Source organism: Arvicola amphibius, chromosome 2, assembly GCF_903992535.2.
Source record: "Arvicola amphibius chromosome 2, mArvAmp1.2, whole genome shotgun sequence".
NCBI lineage: Eukaryota > Metazoa > Chordata > Mammalia > Rodentia > Cricetidae > Arvicola > Arvicola amphibius.
The window spans coordinates 127,090,279-127,110,212 of record NC_052048.2 but is presented as its reverse complement, the minus strand read 5'-3'; the positions used below and the strand labels follow the sequence as shown (position 1 = coordinate 127,110,212).

At 38.5% G+C, this 19,934-nt stretch overlaps 1 protein-coding gene across 1 annotated transcript in view; it reads left to right on the top strand.

The window, feature by feature from the left end:
• Birc6 (baculoviral IAP repeat containing 6) overlaps nucleotides 1–19,934 on the top strand; it is a 181,515-nt gene that overhangs the window by 8,328 nt on the left and 153,253 nt on the right. Inside the window, 2 exon segments of the mRNA XM_038320792.1 lie at nucleotides 11,173–11,354; nucleotides 12,603–12,740. Of these exon segments, the coding sequence (XP_038176720.1) occupies nucleotides 11,173–11,354; nucleotides 12,603–12,740 (320 nt within the window).

The following is a 19,934-nucleotide window of genomic DNA, read 5'->3' as shown; positions in this document are numbered from 1 at the left end:
AAGCAGAAAATTGTACAGTGTTTGTAAATAAGAAAAGATCTTTGAGCTGGGTGATGGTGGCACACACCTTTAATCCTAGCACTTGGGAGGCAGAGACAGGCAGGCAGATCTTGTGAGTTTGAGGCCAGCCTGATCTATAGAGTGGAGTTCCAGGACAGCCAAGACTACACAGAGAGATCCTTTCTTAAAAATGCAAAAACAAGACAAACAAAAAGATCTTTATGCCTTTGTGCTCCACTCCAGCTTCGTTAGTTTAGATTGGATGCATTTTTTTTTCTGTGCCTTATACAGCTTTTGTTTTGCTTTTGTGCGTACTAGGCAAGTGTTCTACCACTGAGCTGCATGCATCTCAAGCCCTGCTCTTGATTATTAACATTAATTTTTTTACATTTATTTATGTGTGTGTAAGAAAGAGAACACTCATGCTACTACATGTGGCAGTCAGAGGACCATTTGCAGGAGTTGGTCCTGTCCTTCTGTTGTGTGGGTTCCAGGGATTGAATTTAGGTCCTCAGGTGTGTTGATATGTTCTCTTACCTGTTAGACATCGTGTCAGCCAGATTGTTTTTTTTCTTCATTGGCATCTAAACACATTGATGGGTTCATTTTAACATTTTCAAATATGTATATCATGTACTTCTACACCTGATTATTTTTGGTTGCTTTACTCTAGATTAGTGGTCCTCAACCTTCCTAATGCTAACCCCTTAATACAATTCCTAATGTTGTGGTGACCCCCGAGCATAAAATTATTTCATTGCTACTTAATAGCTGTAATTTTGCTACTGTTATGAATTGTAATGTAAATATCTGATATGCAGAATTTCTGATATACAACTCCCGTGAAAGGGTCATTTGAATCACAGATTGAGAACCACTATTTCAGATGGTGACCCATCCATCTATATGCATGTCTGATTTCTTTATTACTTTTGAAAAAAATAGGGTTTCAAGTGTGTTTCTTGATTGGCCTTGAACAACTATGTAGCTAAGGATGACTTTGAACTTCTCATTTTCCCGCATCTGCCTCCTGAGTGCTGGGTTATAGGCTTGGTTGTTATTGTGCTGCTGAGGATTCTTGCATGCTCTATCCACTGAGCTTTATCTACAGCCTCAATAACAAATTCTTGATCAAAGTTAGAGCCCAGAGTTGCCTCTCTGAAGTTTTGGAGCTTCTGTAGTTCCCAGGAAGTCTATTTTAGATAAAATACAATTTTTTTCAGTGATGGAAAATTTAAATGATTTAAACTAATTCTTCTGACTAACGTGATACATGCAGCCTTCCTGCATCCAGTTATTCTTCAAGAGATATTAACCATGGTGTAGAATTGGAATTCCAGTGGTCCTTAGAAGATAGTTTAGTTTTGGGAACGTTTGAGTTATTTATCTTTTTGTGTCCAGAAAAATAATTTAATTAGCAAAATTTCCGAAACAGCTAAAAGTTCAAGAAAAGCTAAGTGAGTATTATCTGTTAGGCATTTTCTGTACCTTAGACAGTCCTTTGTAAACTTAATTTCTCATCTGCATTCTCAGTTAAGTGGGCTCTCTACATTGGCTCTTGGGAAAAAAAGAAAAGGACATTAGAATGCTTACTCCTCTTTGTGAGCATCTGGAGTCTTATAAAGTGTTATCACCACTAACTCCTATTGGACTAGGAGTATGTACTTGGGCTGTTTCATGTGATAGCCCAGTTGATGATTACTTAGTTTATGTCAAATGATTGCTGTTCTTTTCTTTTTTATAAGCAAAACACTTACTTATAATTAATTATAGCCAATTTTAAGATGTTTCTTTCCTATTTATTTATTTATTTATTTACTTATTTATTTATTTATTTTGGTTTTTCGAGACAGGGTTTCTCTGCAGCTTTAGAGCCTGTCCTGGAGCTAGCTCTTGTAGACCAGGCTGGTCTCGAACTCACAGAGATCCACCTGCCTCTGCCTCCCGAGTGCTGGGATTAAAGGCGTGCGCCACCACCGCCCAGCTATTTATTTATTTTTTATTTTGAGACAAGGTCTCTGTGTAGCCCTGGTTGATCTCGAATCTGGAATTCTTTGTAGACTTCTACTTCTGTAGACCAGTCTGACCTTGGGTTCAGCATTTTCATGCTTTTTTTTTTTTTTGAGTGCTGATACTGGCATGAGCCACCACATTCTGTGTATTTCATTTATTTTATTATCATCATCATCATCATCATCATCTCATCATCTTCTCCTCTTCCTTTTTTTTTTTTTTTTTTTTTAAAGATCCTATATAGTTGTTCAAATTTTTACTTTGAGCCGGGCGGTGGTGGTGCACGCCTTTAATCCCAGCACTCGGGAGGCAGAGACAGGTGGATCTCTGTGAGTTTGAGGCCAGCCTGGTCTACAAGAGCTAGTTCCCGGACAGGCTCCAAAGCTACAGAGAAACCCTGTCTCGAAAACCGCCCTCCCCCCCAATTTTTTTTTTTTTACTTTGCCTTCCAGGCTATTTTCCTAACTCTGAATCCTTAAAGATGGGCTTGCTCTAGAAGAAAATTTATTCTAATCTTTTAGTAGTTTTAGATTTATTAATGATTGTCATTATAAGAGTTCAGACTCTGGAGCCTAACAATTAAGTGTTGTTTGATGTTGTTGTTTGGGTACTCTTTCTCTCTCCCTCTGTGTGTGTGTGTGTGTGTGTGTGTGTGAGAGAGAGAGAGAGAGAGAGAGAGAGAGAGAGAGAGAGAGAGAGAGAGAGAGAGATCGATCATTGTGAAACCCTGGCTAGCCTGAAGCACATTCATCAAAGAACAAAGGTTACCTGAACTATTTAATACTCCATCCTTAGCACTATTCAAAAACACCTGGAAACATACTAATATATACGCTCTTTATTCCACTTTGAATAGTTGAACTACAGAATCTATTACTTGGTAGTTTGTAACTTTCAATGGTGCAGATATTTACTGTTCTTATTTGAATTCAGTGTACCCAGCCACATTTCTATACATCGAAAACTGGAAAGAGGGTACTGTTTCAATAGCATACCTACAGTGAAAACATACTTTACTTATTAACTTTTTTTTTTTTTTAGTTGTTTTTGATTTTCCATTCCTCTCAGTTTTAATGTAGTGCTGAGGATCAGACTAGGACTTGGTGAATGCTAGGCAGGTAGTCTTAACAACAGAGCTAGAGGCCGGCCCTATTGCAGTCAGTTTTGACAGAAATACTGGGAAGAAAATCTTAAAATCATAATAATAAGTATTGTGCAGAGACAGTGTGGTGTAACCTGACAGCATTGAGTTCAGGAATAGAAAGAAAGTGTTGGGCTTAACATTGCGGGTTTCTGTGGGGTAAGTCTAAACTGAGATAGAGGCAAGGACAAGAGCATGAATGAGTGGGACAGAGGCATGTATATATCTCAGTGAGTTTGAGGCCAGAATGCTCTACATAGTGAGTTTTAAGCTAGCCAGGGCAACACAGTGAGACCATATCTTTTTAAAAAAATTTTGGATTGAGCTGGGGTTTTTGACCTTTCCTAACATTCCCAGTTCTCTTTCCAGCATGGATAAAAAAGTTTGGTCTTGATTCTAGGGAAGCCATTGTGTGTTATGATGTAATTAAAGTTGAATTTAGAAGTTTTTGAAGCTGTGAAAAGTTATGTGAGCTTCATGTAAATTAGTGATTTTAAGATAGGTTCTCACTAAGTAGCCCTGACTGGCCTGCAACTCATGTGACCAGGATGGCCTCAAACTCACAGATCTGCCTGCTTCTCTGGCGCCACCAACCCCTGGTTGTGTAAGCTACTTTGAAGGCATAAAATATAATTTGGTGAATGTGAGAGATAAGTGTACATGGTGGACATTATCTTGAGGTTCTTGCTTTTTTTTTTTTTGCTGGAGGAACAATATTAATTTAAACACATAATTCAAGAATTATGAATAGCTTTTTTTTTTTTTTTTTGAGAAACCTGTGAAGAAAACCCAAAATAGTTATTTCAGTTGTGTTCTTTTTGAGGTGATTTGAAGTCCAGAAGACACTTAGAAATTGGGCTGGGCATGGCAGTGGTTGCTAGTAATGTGAGAGGCAGAAGCTGAAGATTAGTGGTAGTTGTAGGTCCATCTTGGTTATTTAGTGAGTTTGAAGCTAGCTTGAGTTGTCTGGTCTCAAAAACAAAACAAAACAAAAACCAAGGGTGGAGGGAATCTTAGTTATTTGGGAGGCTGTGCAATAGTGATTTTTGAGTTTAGGTCCTACCCAACTCAGAGAGAACCCTTTAATGAAAATGCTACAAGTGATAGTGCAGAGACATATGTGCAAATTGAAGCACGATTAATAAATCAGAGAGAAATTGGGGTTCAACCTGAAGATCCAAAAAGAAAAGCAGCTAGCCACTGGCTCTTACCTTGACCTCAGTCCGAAATGGTGATCCTTCCTCCAGGAATATCAGACTGTCTGAGAGCTGTCTCCTGTTTTATAATCCTCTCTAGTTCTGGGATTAAAGGCATGCACCACCCAGTTTTTAGGGCAACTTTTGTGGATAGTGGAATTATCCACTGTCTGGTCTGTAAGTTTGGCCAATGTGGCAATTTTACTTTTCTGATCCTCAGGCAAGTTTTATATTAAAATACAAGTGAAATGCCACTACAGAAATAAAATGCCTATACACAGAAAATTGTAAGTTTTTTTTTTTTTTTAAAAAAGGAACTGAAGATACAGTTCAGTGGTAGAATGAACTATAGTTGCTTAGCATATATGAGGCCCTGATTTCAAAGCCCAGTTCTAGGGGAAATTCAAGGTAGAAAGGGCTAGAAATGTAGCTTGGGGTAGAGAGCTTTCTTAACATGCATGAAACATACTAGGTCCATATGCAGGGTACTAAAAAAAAAAAAAAACAAAAGGAAAAGATAGAAGGAAAGAAAGAAATTGATTCAAAGTTAGAGTATGAAGATATAGAAGGCATTGTTGTTTACTGGAAACCTAGTCTGGTAGTTAGGGATCTTGTCTCTGGTGTCGCTTTTTTGTGTAGTGGCTTGAACCTTAGGTAACATGTTTCCCTTCTTTGAGTGGTCCATAAGTAATACTTATTAGGCTTAAATTCATGGTACGTTTATGACATTTCTTGGCCTGCTGTTCATACTCAGTAAGCACTATTATTTGTATTGGTGTTAAAAAATGATACATCTCAGTTCAGCAAATGTTCAAATGGGGTTAATAAGATGCATTTGGAACCTCTTTCCCAATCTCGCGCCTTCCCCCCCCCCCATCCCACAAGGTTTCTCTGTAGCTTTGGAGCCTGTCCTGGAACTAGCTCTTATAGACCAGGCTGGCCTAGAACTCACATCTCCTTTCCAATATTGGTGTGTTTTCTTTGAATCGAAGAGGTAATGCCTCATTTGAAATTTGAAGGTTAGGAGTTAGGTGTAGTGAGAACACAATGAGCAAGAGTTGAAGCAAGAAATGAAGTTATATAGTATTTGTACCAAGCAGTGTGGTGTTGAGTATGTGCAAGGCATGAAGAAGGGAGGAGTGAGACCTAGGTCATGGTATGCACAGTGTACAGACACAGAAACATGTATACACACCAGGCCTCACCCATAAGGGAAATGCCCTGTGGTTCTCATTCCTATTTTCCATTTTTGGGGGGTTCGGTGGGGACGGTGGTCTTTCTACCTAATCCTGACTGTCTTGGAATTCCATGTAGATTAGACTAGCCTCAAACACACCAAGATTGTCCTGTCTTCAGAGTGCCAGGATTAGAGGTATAGCACTACCTGTGGTGGTTCTCATATACATATATGTGTATTTGTATAGATATGTGTGTATACATATATATACATATACACACACACGCATATATAATATTTTTTTTTGAGACAAGGTTTCTCATTTCTCTGTTGTGTAACAGTCCTGGCTGTCCTGGAACTCGCTCGCTCTGTAGTTCAGGCTAACACAGAGATCTGCTTGCCTCTGCCTCCCAAGCACTGGGATTAAAGGTGTGCGCCAACACTGGCCTGAGGTTCTCATATTTTAAGGCCCAAACCTCTTAGTTAAAGGTAAAAAAGTCATTGTACTATTATGATAGGAGCAATGCTTTAGTGTAAATTGAGAAAATACTGCTTTTCAGTAATTTTAACTTTACACCCTCCCTCCCGCCGGGGTTTTGCTTTTTGAGACAGGGTTTCTCTGGGTAGCTCTGACTGTCCTGGAACTCAATTCTGTAAGACCAGGCTGACCTTGAATTTAAAGGTCCACCTGCCTCTGCCTCCCAAGTGCTGGGATTGAAGGTGTATGCCACCACCACCTAGCTTTTTTCAGTTTTTAATTTTTAATTTTTTTAATGTTTCTTCAGATTGACATGTCACAAAATTTTGCCTTAAAAGAAGCCCGTTGTACACTGAATAAGAAGATTGAAGTAAAAAGCAATGATGTCATGAGAATAGACAAGGAGGGGGTTGAGAAGGGCCGGGAGGGCTACTAACTAACACAGGAGTTCAGACAACCAAAATGGGGGTTTCATTGATAGGCATGGAGGAAAGGCAAGGCCCACTCCGTGTTTGGATGTCACTTGATCTCCCTGGTCCACTACTTACCACACCTCTCTACCACTCCCCAAGCAAGTAGGTGAGGGACACCACAGCAGAAAGGGCTGAGCCAGTCATGCCTTTACAAGGTAGGCGGTCATCTTGTCCTAGTGTAGCCATGGGCTTGGGAGGTGATGATGGCAGTTAGAAAGGAGCCAGAGGAGGTGGTCAGAAGACTAGGTCTCCAATTCTGTCCCAAAGACTCCCACCCCTCCCCCACCACAATGAGCCAAAGGCCCTCTGTTTGGGAGAAGCCTCTGTCACCCACCAATTACATAAATAAATAGATACAGAGTGCCTTTTATGTAATTAGTTAGGGAAAGGGCAACAGGCCTAGAGGAATGGGGGGAACGAAAGGGGGTTGGTCATAGACAAAATATTTTAGATTTCTTTTTAATTATATTTTTAGAGTTCATCTTTGAACATGTGACCTTAAGTGACCAAATTTATTTGGTACGTTTAGGGTAAATGACAGTTTTTGTTTTAAGGCAGAATCTTATATAGCCCAGGCTGTCCTCACTTCTGATCCTCTTGCTTCCACCTCTTACTGGTGGTTGCTACTCTGTCCTGCTCATGGGGTGCTGGCAGTTGGATCTGGAGCTTTTTGTATCCTAGATAAACATTCTATCAACTGAACTATATACCCTATTTTTTATTTGAATTTAATTTATCCTTCAACATTTCTTTTTTCTTTTAGAAAAACTTCCCAATATGTCCTATATTAAAAATTGTATATAGTGACTGTATATGAAATATGTCTGTAAGCAGCAGGCTATATGGCAAAGATGTTTTCTTATTTTTAATTTTTGTTACTCATTTTGTGGTACTGGGCATTGGTTGTATCTGGGCCTGGCAAGCTCTCTGCTACTCCCTTGCCAATTAGTTATATTCATAGTCCATATGTTCATTTAGTTGTTTATGATGTAGGGTCTTGCTGTGTATGCATCACAGGCTCTCTTTTCAAAGTTATGTTCCTCCTGCCTCAGCTTCTCGAGTGCTGGAATTACATGGGTGTACCACTCTTTCCTGGCTTCTTCCCTCCTTCCCCCCACAGGGTTTCTCTGTAGCTTTGGAGCCTGCCCTGGAACTAGATCTTGTAGACCAGGCTGACCTTGAAACTCACAGAGATTCACCTGCCTCTGCCTCCCAAGTGTGCACCACCACCACAGCCTGGCTTTTTTTTTTTTCTTTATTACTCTTGGTTGAGTTTTGAGTTAGCTAAGTCTTCTAATATTTTTTTGTTTCGTTTTCCTTTTCCCTGAATCAAAATATCACTATTGCTGAAGAGAATGACCTCATACTCGGGACTGGAGGGAGGAAGGAAGTAAAGATAAGGGAGCATAGCAAATGTGGACTAATGTCATTCCTAAAAGTGTGCATGTTTCACAGTGTATTAGAAATGAACTTCACCTCATTTGAGTTTAGTGTAGTATATTAAAAAGTTTTAAATCATGCAGAATAGTTGGCTTATTAAAAGACATTGAATGTGAAGTCTTGGGGATATAGTCATCATAGTACTTGCTTTTCCTACAGTTCATGGCTTAGTGGGAAGAGCTTTCTTAGGCACATGGAGAAAGGGGGTGGCAGCAGCGGCACTGTATTGGTATGCTGAGGGGTGGGGGCGCCGTATGGTATGTCAGGTGATGATAAATGCTACAAAGAACATTTAAATTGGTATGGAATAAGGTGTTAGATTGCTTTGTTAGGTGCCTAAAGCAAAAATTGAAGACTAACTTCTGTATCCTGATGTTCAGTGAATCCTTAACCAGCTGTAAATAAATTGCCACAAAGTTGTCAGTGTGAGAAGTAACTTCAGATCAGCACAGTTCTATTTGGAGTATGCCCATGTGGATTTCTATTTGTAGCTCATGTCTGAAATACTGTTTGGAACTTAATATATATAACACGGATCCCCAGAATGCCACACAGACCCTTTACCATTCCTCATGTAGCCCTTAGTTTAAGGCAGTCCAAGTCAAGCTTCATCTAGCTGTTTTGATGTACTCCTGCAGCAGACAGACAGAAAGTTCCCTAGATACCTCTGCTGCTCCTGTTTCCATCATTATGCTCTTTTCAGAATGACGTCTCAGATAAAGATGCTAGTCCTCATGTATGCTTTAGCCTGGACAGTGTGAGGTGCTGAGAGATTTAACTGTGACAGTGAGCATAACAAAAAACCCATGTTCCCTTGCAGGGAACAATACTGTCTTAGAATGAATACTGTCTGTGGAACATTTTTAGTAGTGATTATACTTCGAAAACTTTCTCAACTGGGTTTGGTGGCTCATGTCTGTGGGGAGGTTGAGACAGAAGAGGATTGCTCAGAGTTTGAGCTTAGCCAGGATTGCAGATTGAATTAAGTATTATAGTTTTGTGTTTTCTGTATTTCTTTCATTTTATTTTCCCTCCGTCCCTCCTTCCCCCCTCCCTCTCTACCCCCCCCTTTCTTTTCTTTTCTTTTCTTTCTTTCTTTTTTTTTTTTTGGGTGGTAGTGCTGAGGATTAAACCCAGGCCTGGGCATATAGTAGGTGAGCGCTCTTATCATTGCACTGTATGTTAGCCCAGTATGTAAACTTTTTGATGCTGGATTCTTATATTAACATACTCTTGGGATTCATTAAAGTTGTTATGTGTATCTCTTCTAGGATTTTAATTTTGAATAATATTTCATTGTTATTTACCATTTATTTAAGCTAGCCACTTTGAAGCATATTTGGTTATTTCCTGTTTTGTTTTGTTTTTTGAGACAGGGTCTCTTTGTTTAACAGCTCTGCCTGTTGGGCAAATTACTCTAGGCCAGGCTGGCCTGTCTTTGCTTCCTGAGTGCTGTGATTAAAAGGCATGCACCACCACCGCCTGGCTCATATTTGGGTATTTTCATTGTTTGGTGTTTATGAATAGTGCTATCATAAACATTTGAATACAAGTTATTGTGTGGATATAGGCTTTCTGTCTCCAGAGGCATTTTAGTAAGTGCATACTTCACTTTTTTTAAAAAGCTGCCAATATTGTGACTGTGTCATGTTGCATTTCCATTAGAAATAATAAGTTCTATTCTCTTTATGTCCTTGTTAGCACTCCTTTGTATATTGTGAAGATGTTTACATTATCTGCTACTTAGTCAGTTTTCTAACAATATAACAAATACCTGAGCCAACCAACTTAAAAAGTAAAAAGGTTTATTTAGTAAGTTTTAGAGGTTTTATTTTTTAAGTTTTTGATATTTAGAGGTGAGGTTTCTCTATGTAGTCCTGACTCTCCTGGAACTCACTCTATAGACTAGGCTGGCCTTGAACTCACAGAGGTCCATCTGTCTCTTTCTCCCGAGTACTGAGATTAAAAGGTGTGTGCCACCACTGCCTAGCTAGTTTTAGAGGTTTTAGTGTTTGGGTCTAATGGAACAGAACTGATGGAGCAGAACTATTTTCCTGACTGAGGCATAAAGAAAAGGAAGTTTCACAGTCTCCATCAGGGTCTAATGAGGATGGTGGTTCCACAATCACAAGGTACCACCATCTCCTAATTTCCCTTCATTGGAAGCTAAGTCTATACTAGCTCCATGGACCTTTAGAGGATACTTAATATCCAGATTTTAGTACCTCCCACAGTGATCTGTATCTTCATTGCAATTGTTAAAATCACAATGACTTTTTCTTTCTTTTAGAAATAGAAAAAAAAATATAGCTTAAAATTTATATAGGATCTCAAGGGACCTTGAATATTCAAAGCAATCTTGAAAAAGACAAAAATTGGGTGGGGATACAGCTCAGTCAGTACTTGGGGGAAGGGGATTGATAGATTTATACTTCCTGATTTCAAGACTAAACTGCAAAGCTACAGTAATTAAAACAGTGTGGTACTGAGAAAGGAGACATGGCTCAGTAAGTAGTACAGGGCTTAAACGGTATGCACAGTGCTGGATTGGGTCTTTAGAATTGCAAATAAACAGTGTGATACTGTTGTAAAGACAGATATAGAACATAATGGGATGGATAAAGAGCCAAGAAGCATATCTTTGCACATAATGGTTTTTAAGATATTGACAAGGGGTCAAATCCATTATTTGAGCATAAGGATAGTCTCTAACAAATGATTCTGGGAAACCTCTGAATTCTGGTTGAATCTGTGCCTACAGATTACTGTTTCTACCCCTGTTCCTTCAGGGGAAAAGAATAAAGAGTAGTATGTAAGAGTAGTATGGCGAAAATAATTTTCCTACAGACCCCTTTTCTCAGTTCTATCACTTTAAGGTATTTACCACATTTGCTCTTTGTCTCATGTAGATGGACTTAGGTCCCCCTCCCACTTTGGTGTGGTGTTTCAGTTTTGTGGAATAGACTGCCTTAACTTGTGCTTCTGCCTTAGCCTCTTGTGTGCTGGATTGCAGGTGTGTGCTGCCATGCTTCTCTGTATGTAGCTATGTAGCTACCGAGTTTTAATCAGTTTACTATTGAGACTGGCTTTATAGTTCATAACTCCAGTTTGCTCTAATCATGGTCTTAATAGACTTCTTTCCAATTCAGCATTTTACCCAGAATTGTGTGTCATATTTAATTGATATGTGAACATATTTTTTGTGGATTGTTGGTCTTAAAATCTTAATTGTTGAATTTTTGTTCTTTTAACAGCTAAACCGGGTGGACAGGTGAAATGTCAGTATATTTCTGCTGTGGATAAAGTTATATTTGTGGATGATTATGCAGTAGGTTGTAGGAAGGACCTTAATGGAATCCTGTTGTTAGACACTGCTCTGCAAACTCCAGTTTCAAAGCAGGATGATGTGGTTCAGCTTGAACTTCCTGTCACCGAGGTAAGTAGAAAGAAACAAGTACACTGAGTGCCTTTGCACAAGGTAACCTTTGACATTTGAGTGTTAAGTGAAATTACATTGTCCTTTAGGACATTGCTCATAAGTTGTGCTTAAAGGACATTGTATAGTTATGCCCATAAAAACAAAGAATTGAGTCATGAACCACCCTTTTAAATACCTATCATTCTCTGCATAATTAATTGGTGTTTGTTGAAGTAGTGTTTTAGGTGTGAACTGTAATTTAGCACGTGATAAGCAGCTGTGACAAAGACTCCAAAACACAGTGAATCAATTAACAAGATTACTTATGGGTAGTAACTGCCCAAGGCTAGATGTAGGGCCCTCTCTGCCAGCTTCAGTACTTGGCTGGTGAATTGTAGATAGTTGCTCCAAGTTATAGGAGACCAGCTATATTTTCTTTATCCTCACATTTTCTCTCTCCTCCTTTCTCTTTCACTTGTGTTCATTCTGGCTGTCTCTTCTTCTCCCTAGTACCTTCCTCCTTTTTCACCTTTTCCTCTACCCTTCTGTTCTTCTTTCCCTTTTCATCCCTTCCAAACCCATTTCATATTCACAATTTAATTGCATGGCATACCAAGCTTCAGAAAGAGATTAGTAATTTTTGAGATAGCGTCTCATGTAGCCCAGGCTGACTTTCAGCTTACACTGTAGTCAAGAATGACTTCTAACTCTTTATCCATCTGCCTCCACCTCTCAAATGTTGGAAGATAGGCATGTGCCATCATACTTGGCTCTCTACTTAGTTTGTCTTTTGAGACACAAGCTTATCTGTAGTCCTGGTTGTCCTGAAACTCAGAGAGATCTATCTGCCTCTGCCTCTAGAGTGCTGGGATTATAGTTTGAGCCAACATATTTGACCTTGTTTTTTACTTTATGAATAGCATTGCTTAGGGCTTTTGTACTATTTGTTTAATAGCTATGTGTACTATGAGTACTTTGTGCTTACTGAAGAATCTTGTATTTATGTTTAAAAGTTTACTTGATGTTTCACTTTTGCTCATAGTTTCAGCATGTTTATTTATTTTTTTTTAATTTATGGTTACTGCTGTATTATTGCCCTCTGGCTACCACATTGAATACATTGCTTTATGTCATCTAAATGGTTAGCTTGGTTTATATAAAATTAATTATAAGGCTAAGCTTTGTATAGTTAAAACTACCACAAATTAGCTGAAGGAAATCTGATTGTTTTATTGTGTTTAATTTTCTGTTTCTTTTAATCATTAGGCACAGCAGCTCTTATCAGCATGTATAGAAAAGGTAGATGTTTCTAGTACAGAGGGTTATGATTTGTTCATCACACAACTGAAAGATGGCTTAAAAAATACATCTCATGAGACTGCAGCAAACCATAAAGTTGCTAAGGTAAGAATTAAAATGCATTTGGGGCTGTGGTAGACTAAGCTTCATCCTGTTGCTTTTCCTGCCCTCCTCTAGAAATGTTCTAACTAGCCTTTTCTGTCTTTTTTTTACGAGAGATATATGAGTACACGATAAAGTTGAGATTTCAGTGGTTTTGTGGTGTTCTTTGCCTGTTCATTCGATAGCAGAAGCAACTTAAAATTGGTAAGCAGCAGTCTCAGTAACCATTTTGGTGGAACTATTATGTTCTTGGTGTAATATTCTTCTGTGGCAAAATGAGCTATATAGCTTAAAGCAAAGAAAAGAAGAAAAGTCTTTAACTAGCTCTGTTAAATAGTTTGCCTGTTGGAATACACTGTTGTGTCTAATTTGTGTTATGAGCCTGTGATTAGAGTCCTCTTACGAAGACTTCTGACCTTTCAGGGTATTACTGTAGTTAGTATTAGCTAGTAGTGATGCTGTATTGTAGATTATCTTTTTTCTTAGGCCACTTCTTTCTGGAGGACACCATGGTAAGACAGTGAATGTCATGGGCAAGAGCCCATTGCTGGAACTTTACTTTTTCTTCTTTGAAATGCTTTCCTTGGTCAGAGGTGAAGTCTAGAATACCAACGTGGTACAGAAGACGTTCTGTTGTTCTCCATACCATATGATATTATTGAAGAAGCATGGTGAACTGAACAGGTACAATAGGCATCTGTTACAGTGAAACAGATTGCTTCTCAATCTGGCTGAATTGATCTAGTATAGGTTAGTCAACCTGGCTAACTGGCTCTCTCCCCTGAAAAATAGCTGGTGGCCTGGTTAGTCTTGGTGAAGAAATTCATGTCTTTGAGCTTGTGCATAGCTTCCATTTCTTGCCTGGCCTCTTACATATAGATTTGTTAAAGCAGTATTGGAAAGGCTGTGGAGAAAGATGACTCATTTTATTTCCTCTCCTGTTTCTCTTGAGATTGTGTGTAGACTTTTTCCTTTGACTTCCTTGTTTTCTTTTTCTTTCTTTTGAGACAGGGTTTCTCTGTGTAGCCCTGGCTGTCCTGGAACTCTGTAGACCAGGCTGGTGGAGATCCTTCTGCCTCCGACTCCTGAGTGGGGGCATTAAAGATGTGTACAACCACATCTTTTTATCCGCAGTCATTCTTCAAGATTATTGACATTATACAAAGGCCAACACAGGGGACTAAGTGGTGCTGAGATGGTTAGTTATTTCCCCTGTTACTTTTCAAGTTTCTAAACTAGTTGTTAATCTCAGAAACTTCCTTAGGACTAAGTATTGTTTTGGTTAAATACTTTTGTAGGCATGAAATGTTCAGGGGCTTTTAGAAAAGTCTTTCCTGGCTTAATGGTCCTCACATGGGAACATCATTATTGTGGATAATTTCTCACTGGGCTTGTGCCATTTCTCTTCCACTTATGTCTTCAGGAGCCTGAGAAATTAGTATGGTGTGGATTGGTGGACCTACACTTTTCAGAGATAGTTTTGTACTAGAAAGTCATTGATCACATGATAGTCACTATTCTTCATGTTAGTGACCTCATGATGTTCATTTCTGCTTTTTCTGTTTTTTTTTAAATTTTTTTAATACATTTTTTTATTGATATTTATTGAGTTCTACATTTTTCTCTGCTCCCCCCACCCTCGCCTCTCCCCTCATGGTCCTCATGCTCCCAATTTACTCAGGAGATCTTGTCTTTTTCTACTTTATACTTCCCATGTAGATTAGATCTATGTAAGTCTCTCTTAGTGTCTGCATTGTTGTCTAAGTTCTCTGGGATTGTGGTTTGTAGGCTGGCTTTCTTTGCTTTATGTTTAAAAACCAGCTATGAGTGAGTACATGTGATAATTGTCTTTCTGTGTCTGGGTTACCTCACTCAAAATAATGTTTTTTTTTTTTTTTTTAGCTCCATCCATTTTCCTGCAAGATTCAAGATGTTGTTATTTTTTTCTGTTGTGTAGTACTCTATTGTGTAAATGTACCACATTTTCCTTATCCATTCTTTGATCGAGGAGCATTTAGGTTGTTTCCAGGTTCTGGCTATGACAAAGAATGCTGCTATGAACATAGTTGAGCACATGTCCTTGTGGAACGATGGAGCATCCTTTGGATATATACCCAAAAGTGGTATTACTGGGTCTTGAGGAAGGTTGTTTCCTAATTTTCTGAGAAGTCGCCACACTGACATCCAAAGGGGTTGTATCAGCTTGCACTCCCACCAGCAATGCAGAAGTGTTCCCTTTTCCCCAGAACCTCTCCAGCATAAGTTTTCATCAGTGTTTTTGATTTTGGCCATTCTTACAGGTGTAAGATGGAATCTCAGAGTTGTTTTGATTTGTATTTCTCTGATGACTAAGGATGTTGAACATTTCCTTAAGTGTCTTTCAGCCATTTTAGATTCCTCTGTTGAGAGTTCTCTGTTTAGGTCTGTACTCCATTTTTTTTATTGGATTATGTGATCTTTTGGTGTCCAATTTCTTGAATTATTTGTATATTTTGTAGATCAGACCTCTGTCTGATGTGGGGTTAGTGAAGATCTTTTCCCATTCTGTAGGCTGTTTTGTCTTGTTGACCGTGTTCTTTGCTTTACAGAAGCTTTTCAGTTTCAGGAGGTCCCATCTATTAATTGTTTCTCTCAGTGTTGGTGCTGCTGGGGTTCTATTTAGGAAGTGGTTCCCTGTGCCAGTGCATTTAAGTGTATTTCCCACTTATCTATAAAGTTTGGTGTGGCTGGCTTTATGTTGAGGTCTTTGATTCATTTAGACTTGAGTTTTGTGCATGGAGATAGATATGGGTCTATTTTCATTTTTTACATGTTGATATCCAGTTATGCCAGCACCACTTGTTAAATATGCTTTCTTTTTTCCATTTAATATTTTTGCTTCTTTATCAAAGATCAGGTGTTCAAAGATGTGTGGATTAATATCCGGGTCTTCTATTCGTTTCCATTGGTCCTCCTGTTCTTAGCCAATACCAGGCTGCTTTCAGTACTGTAGCTCTGTAGTAGAGTTTGAAGTCAGGGATTGTGATGCCTCCAGAAGTTCTTTTATTGCCCAGGATTGTTTTGACTATCCTGGGTTTTGCTTTTCCATATGAAGTTGAATACTGTTCTTTTGAGGTCTTTGAGGAATTTTGCTGGGATTTTGATGGGCATTGCGTTGAATCTGTAGATTGCTTTTGGTAAGATAGCCATTTTTACTATGTTAATTCTGCCTACCCAAGAGCATGGGAGATCTTTCTATTTTCTGGTGTCTTCTTCAGTTTCTTTCTTCAAAGATTTAAAGTTCTTGTCATGTTAGTCTTCCACTTGTTTGGTTAGAGTTACTCCGAGATATTTTATGCTATTTGTGGCTATTGTGAAGGTTGTTGATTCTCTGATTTCTTCCCCAGCCCTTTTATCATCTGTGTACAGGAGGGCTACTGATTTTTTTGAGTTAATTTTGTATCCTGCTACATTGCTGAAAGTGTTTATGAGTTGTAGAAGTTCCTTGGTAGAATTTTTGGGATCACTTATGTAAACTATCATATCATCAGCAAACAGTGAGAGTTTGATTTCTTCTTTTCCAATTTGAATCCCCTTCATCTCCCTTTGGTGTCTTTCTCTAGTTAGGACCTCAGGAACTATATTGAACAGATATGGAGAGAGTGGACTACCTTGTCTTGTTCCTGATTTCAGTGGGATCTCTGGGAGTTTCTCTCCATTTAGTTTGATGTTGGCTGTTGGCTGTTGGCTTGCTGTATATTGCCTTAATTATGTTTAGGTATGTTCTTTGTATACCTGCTCTCTCCAAGACCTTTGTCATGAAGGGATGTTGTATTTTGTAAAATGCTTTTTCGGCATCTAATGAGATGATCATGTGGTATTTATTTTTCAGTTTGTTTATATGGTGGATTACATTGACAAATTTTTATATGTTGAACCATCCCTGCATCTCTGGCATGAAGCTGACTTGATCATGGTGGATGATGGTTCTGATGTGTTCTTGGATTTGATTTGCCAGTATTTTATTGAGCATTTTTGCATCAATGTTCATGAATGAGATTGGTCTGTAATTCTCTTTCTTAGTATTGTCTTTCTGTGGTTTGAGTATCAGGGTAATTATAACCTCATAAAAAGAGTTTGGCAATGTTCCCTTTGTTTCTATTGTGTGGAATAATTTGAGGAATATTGGTATTAATTCTGAGCTGAAACCATCTGGTCCTGAGCTTTTTTTGGTTGGGAGACTTTTGATGACTGTTTCTATTTCTTCAGCAGTTATAGGTCTGTTTAATTTGCTTATCTGGTCTTGATTTAATTTTGGTAATTAGTATTTATCCAGAAAGTTGTCAGTTTCCTTTATGTTTTCCAATTTTGTGGAGTACAGATTTTCAAAATATGACTTGATGATTCTCTATTTCCTCCATGTCTGTTATGTTCCCCTTTTCATTTCTGATTTTGTTAATTTGGACATTGTCTGCCTTTTCCTTAGTTTGGATAAATGTTTGTCTATTTTGTTGATTTTTCTGGAAGAACCAACTCTTTGTCTCAATGATTCTTTGTATTGTTTTCTTTGTTTCTATTTTGTTGATTTTAGCTCTCAATTTGATTATTTCCTGCTGTCTAGTTCTCTTAGGTGAGTTTGCTTCTTTTTGTTCTAAAGTCTTCAAATGTTTTGTTAATTTACTAGTGTGGGATTTTTCCAGCTTCTTTATGTAGGCGTTTAGTGCTATGAAGTTTCCTCTTAACATTGCTTTCATTGTGTCCCATAAATTTGGGTATGTTGTGTGGTCAATTTCATTGAATTTTAGGAAGTCTTTAATTTCTCCCTTTATTTTTTTCCTTTGCCCATTGATGATTCAGGTGAGCATTGTTTAATTTCCACATGTTTGTGGGTTTTCTGGAATTGGTATTGCTGTTGACTTCTAGTTTTAAAGCATGGTGATCTGATAAGGTACATTGGGTTATTCCAATTTATTTGTATTTGTTGAGGTTTGTTTTGTTACCGAGTATGTGGTCTATTTTTGAGAAGGTTTCATGAGGTGCTGAGAAGAAGGCATATTCTTTTCTGTTTGGATGGAATATTCTATAGATGTCTGTTAAGTCCATTTGAGTCATAACATCTGTTAGTTCCCTTATTTCTCTGTTCATTATCTTGCAATTTTTTGTTTCTGTTTTCCTCCATTTCTTTAAGGGAATTTCTCATTTCATCTTTAAGAATTTCAAACATTCTCTTTTTTTTAAAAAAAATATTATTTATTTATTATGTATACAAGGGCACCAGACCTCATTACAGATGGTTGTGAGCCACCATGTGGTTGCTGGGAATTAACTCAGAACCTTTGGAAGATCAGGCAATGCTCTTACCACTGAGCCATCTCTCCAGCCCTCAAACATTCTCTTGAGGTTACTTTTTATATCATTTTCTTCTGGTTCATCCATATTTGGTTGTTCAGGTCTTGCTTTTGTAGTATTACTGGTATTGTGCTGCTCTTTGTGGTGTAGCATGTGATTTTACCTTTTCTATTCATCTTTTCCTGTAATGAATGTGGTTGGGGCTGTCTGAGATTCTGTTGAATAATCTAGGTGCCAGTGAGTCCAAAGCTCAGACGGTTGTTCCTCGTGGTACAGTCAGTGTCACAGTTCTAGTTACCCCGTTGGTTACTCCTGTTTCTGGAGATAGCTCAGTGCTCTTGTGCTTTTCTTTGCTCCCTTGGAGTTTGCTGTCTCAGGCCTACTTTGGACTAGGCTGCTGGCTTTGATCTGTTTCTGTAAATCCTGGTCTGGATCTCCTTCTGCAGAAGTCCCTTGCTTGGATTTGGACCTGTTCTTGTGGAGATTGCTGACTCTGGATCTGGTCGCTGGCTCAGTCCTCATCTGCCCACGTCCGGGGACTGGATTTCTTCCTGGTTTCTGCTCCTGTTGGAGCTTGTTGTCTGTGCTAAGTAGCTGGTTCAGTCCCACTCCAGTTCCGGTGGAGATTTCAAACTCTTGAGTCAGGTCGTTGGCTCAGTCCTGGTCTGCCAGTGTCCCAGGACTGGGTTGGCTTCCAGGACTGGATTTGCTCCTGGCTTCTGCTCCAGGCGGAGCTTGTTTTCTCAGGCCCTCTCTGTCCTAGGTATCTCCCATTTCTGCTTTCTTATAGTCCTTGGTAGAGTGCCTCACTCCATCCCATGGGTATCACTTGTAGTGAATGCCCAGAAGTCCTTCTGGGGGAAAACTTTATGATTTACAGTATATAGTTGGAATTCTATTGTAGGACCTTTTTCCAAGTGGAAGTCAGATATGTTTTTTTTTTTTTGTTTGTTTATTTTGTGTTTTGATGCTGAAGACCCTTCAATGAGTAGACGTCTCATCTACTAACAGGTTAAGTTTAGAAACTAGGTAAGAGATTTTCATTCTATTTTTTTCTTTTCTCCTTTTTGTATATGATGTGCATGTGTGTGCACACACATATGGAGGCCTGATATCATTAATCATTTATGTCATTCTTCCTTCCGCTTTATAAACTGAAGCAGGGTCTTAGTCAAACCCAGATCTCACCCTTATGATTAGGATTGCAAGTCTACTTGCTCTGGGGATTCCTGACTCTGCCTTCCCAGACTGAACTTAGAGGCAGGCCTACCTAGCATTTATATGAACTTCTGGGGATCCAAACTCCTATGGTTAGTGCCAGTTCCTGTGGAGTCATCGTCCCCATTTTGTAGTGCTGGGAATTGAAACTAGGACTTTTTGCGTACTAGCCCAGCACCTATCCATTGAGCTATAACATCAGTTATAAATTTAAATTTATAAATTTTTATATATAATATATATTTATATATTTGTAAATTTAAATTTATAAATTATGAATTTAAATATATTTTTACTATGAAAGTTTTTTTAGTTATATGGCTCAGTAGTATGCCATCATGCCTAGTGTGTACTGGACTAAATGGTGACAGTTTTAATGTGATCTGGAGGCAGAATATGAAGATGAAATTAATATATAGATTTATTTCTCTGGGAAAATATAGTTGGAACTTTCATAGTCTATCTCCCCTTTGTCCCTTTGTTTTCCACTAGTTTAACTTGTTTAGCAATAATATTGAATAATGTTAATAGTTTTAAAAAGATTTCTTTTACTCTTTTCTTTTTCTTTTGAGACAGGGTCTTTCTTTGTAGCCCTGGCTGCTCTATAACTCTTTATGTAGAACAGAATGGCCACAGACACATGGAAATCTA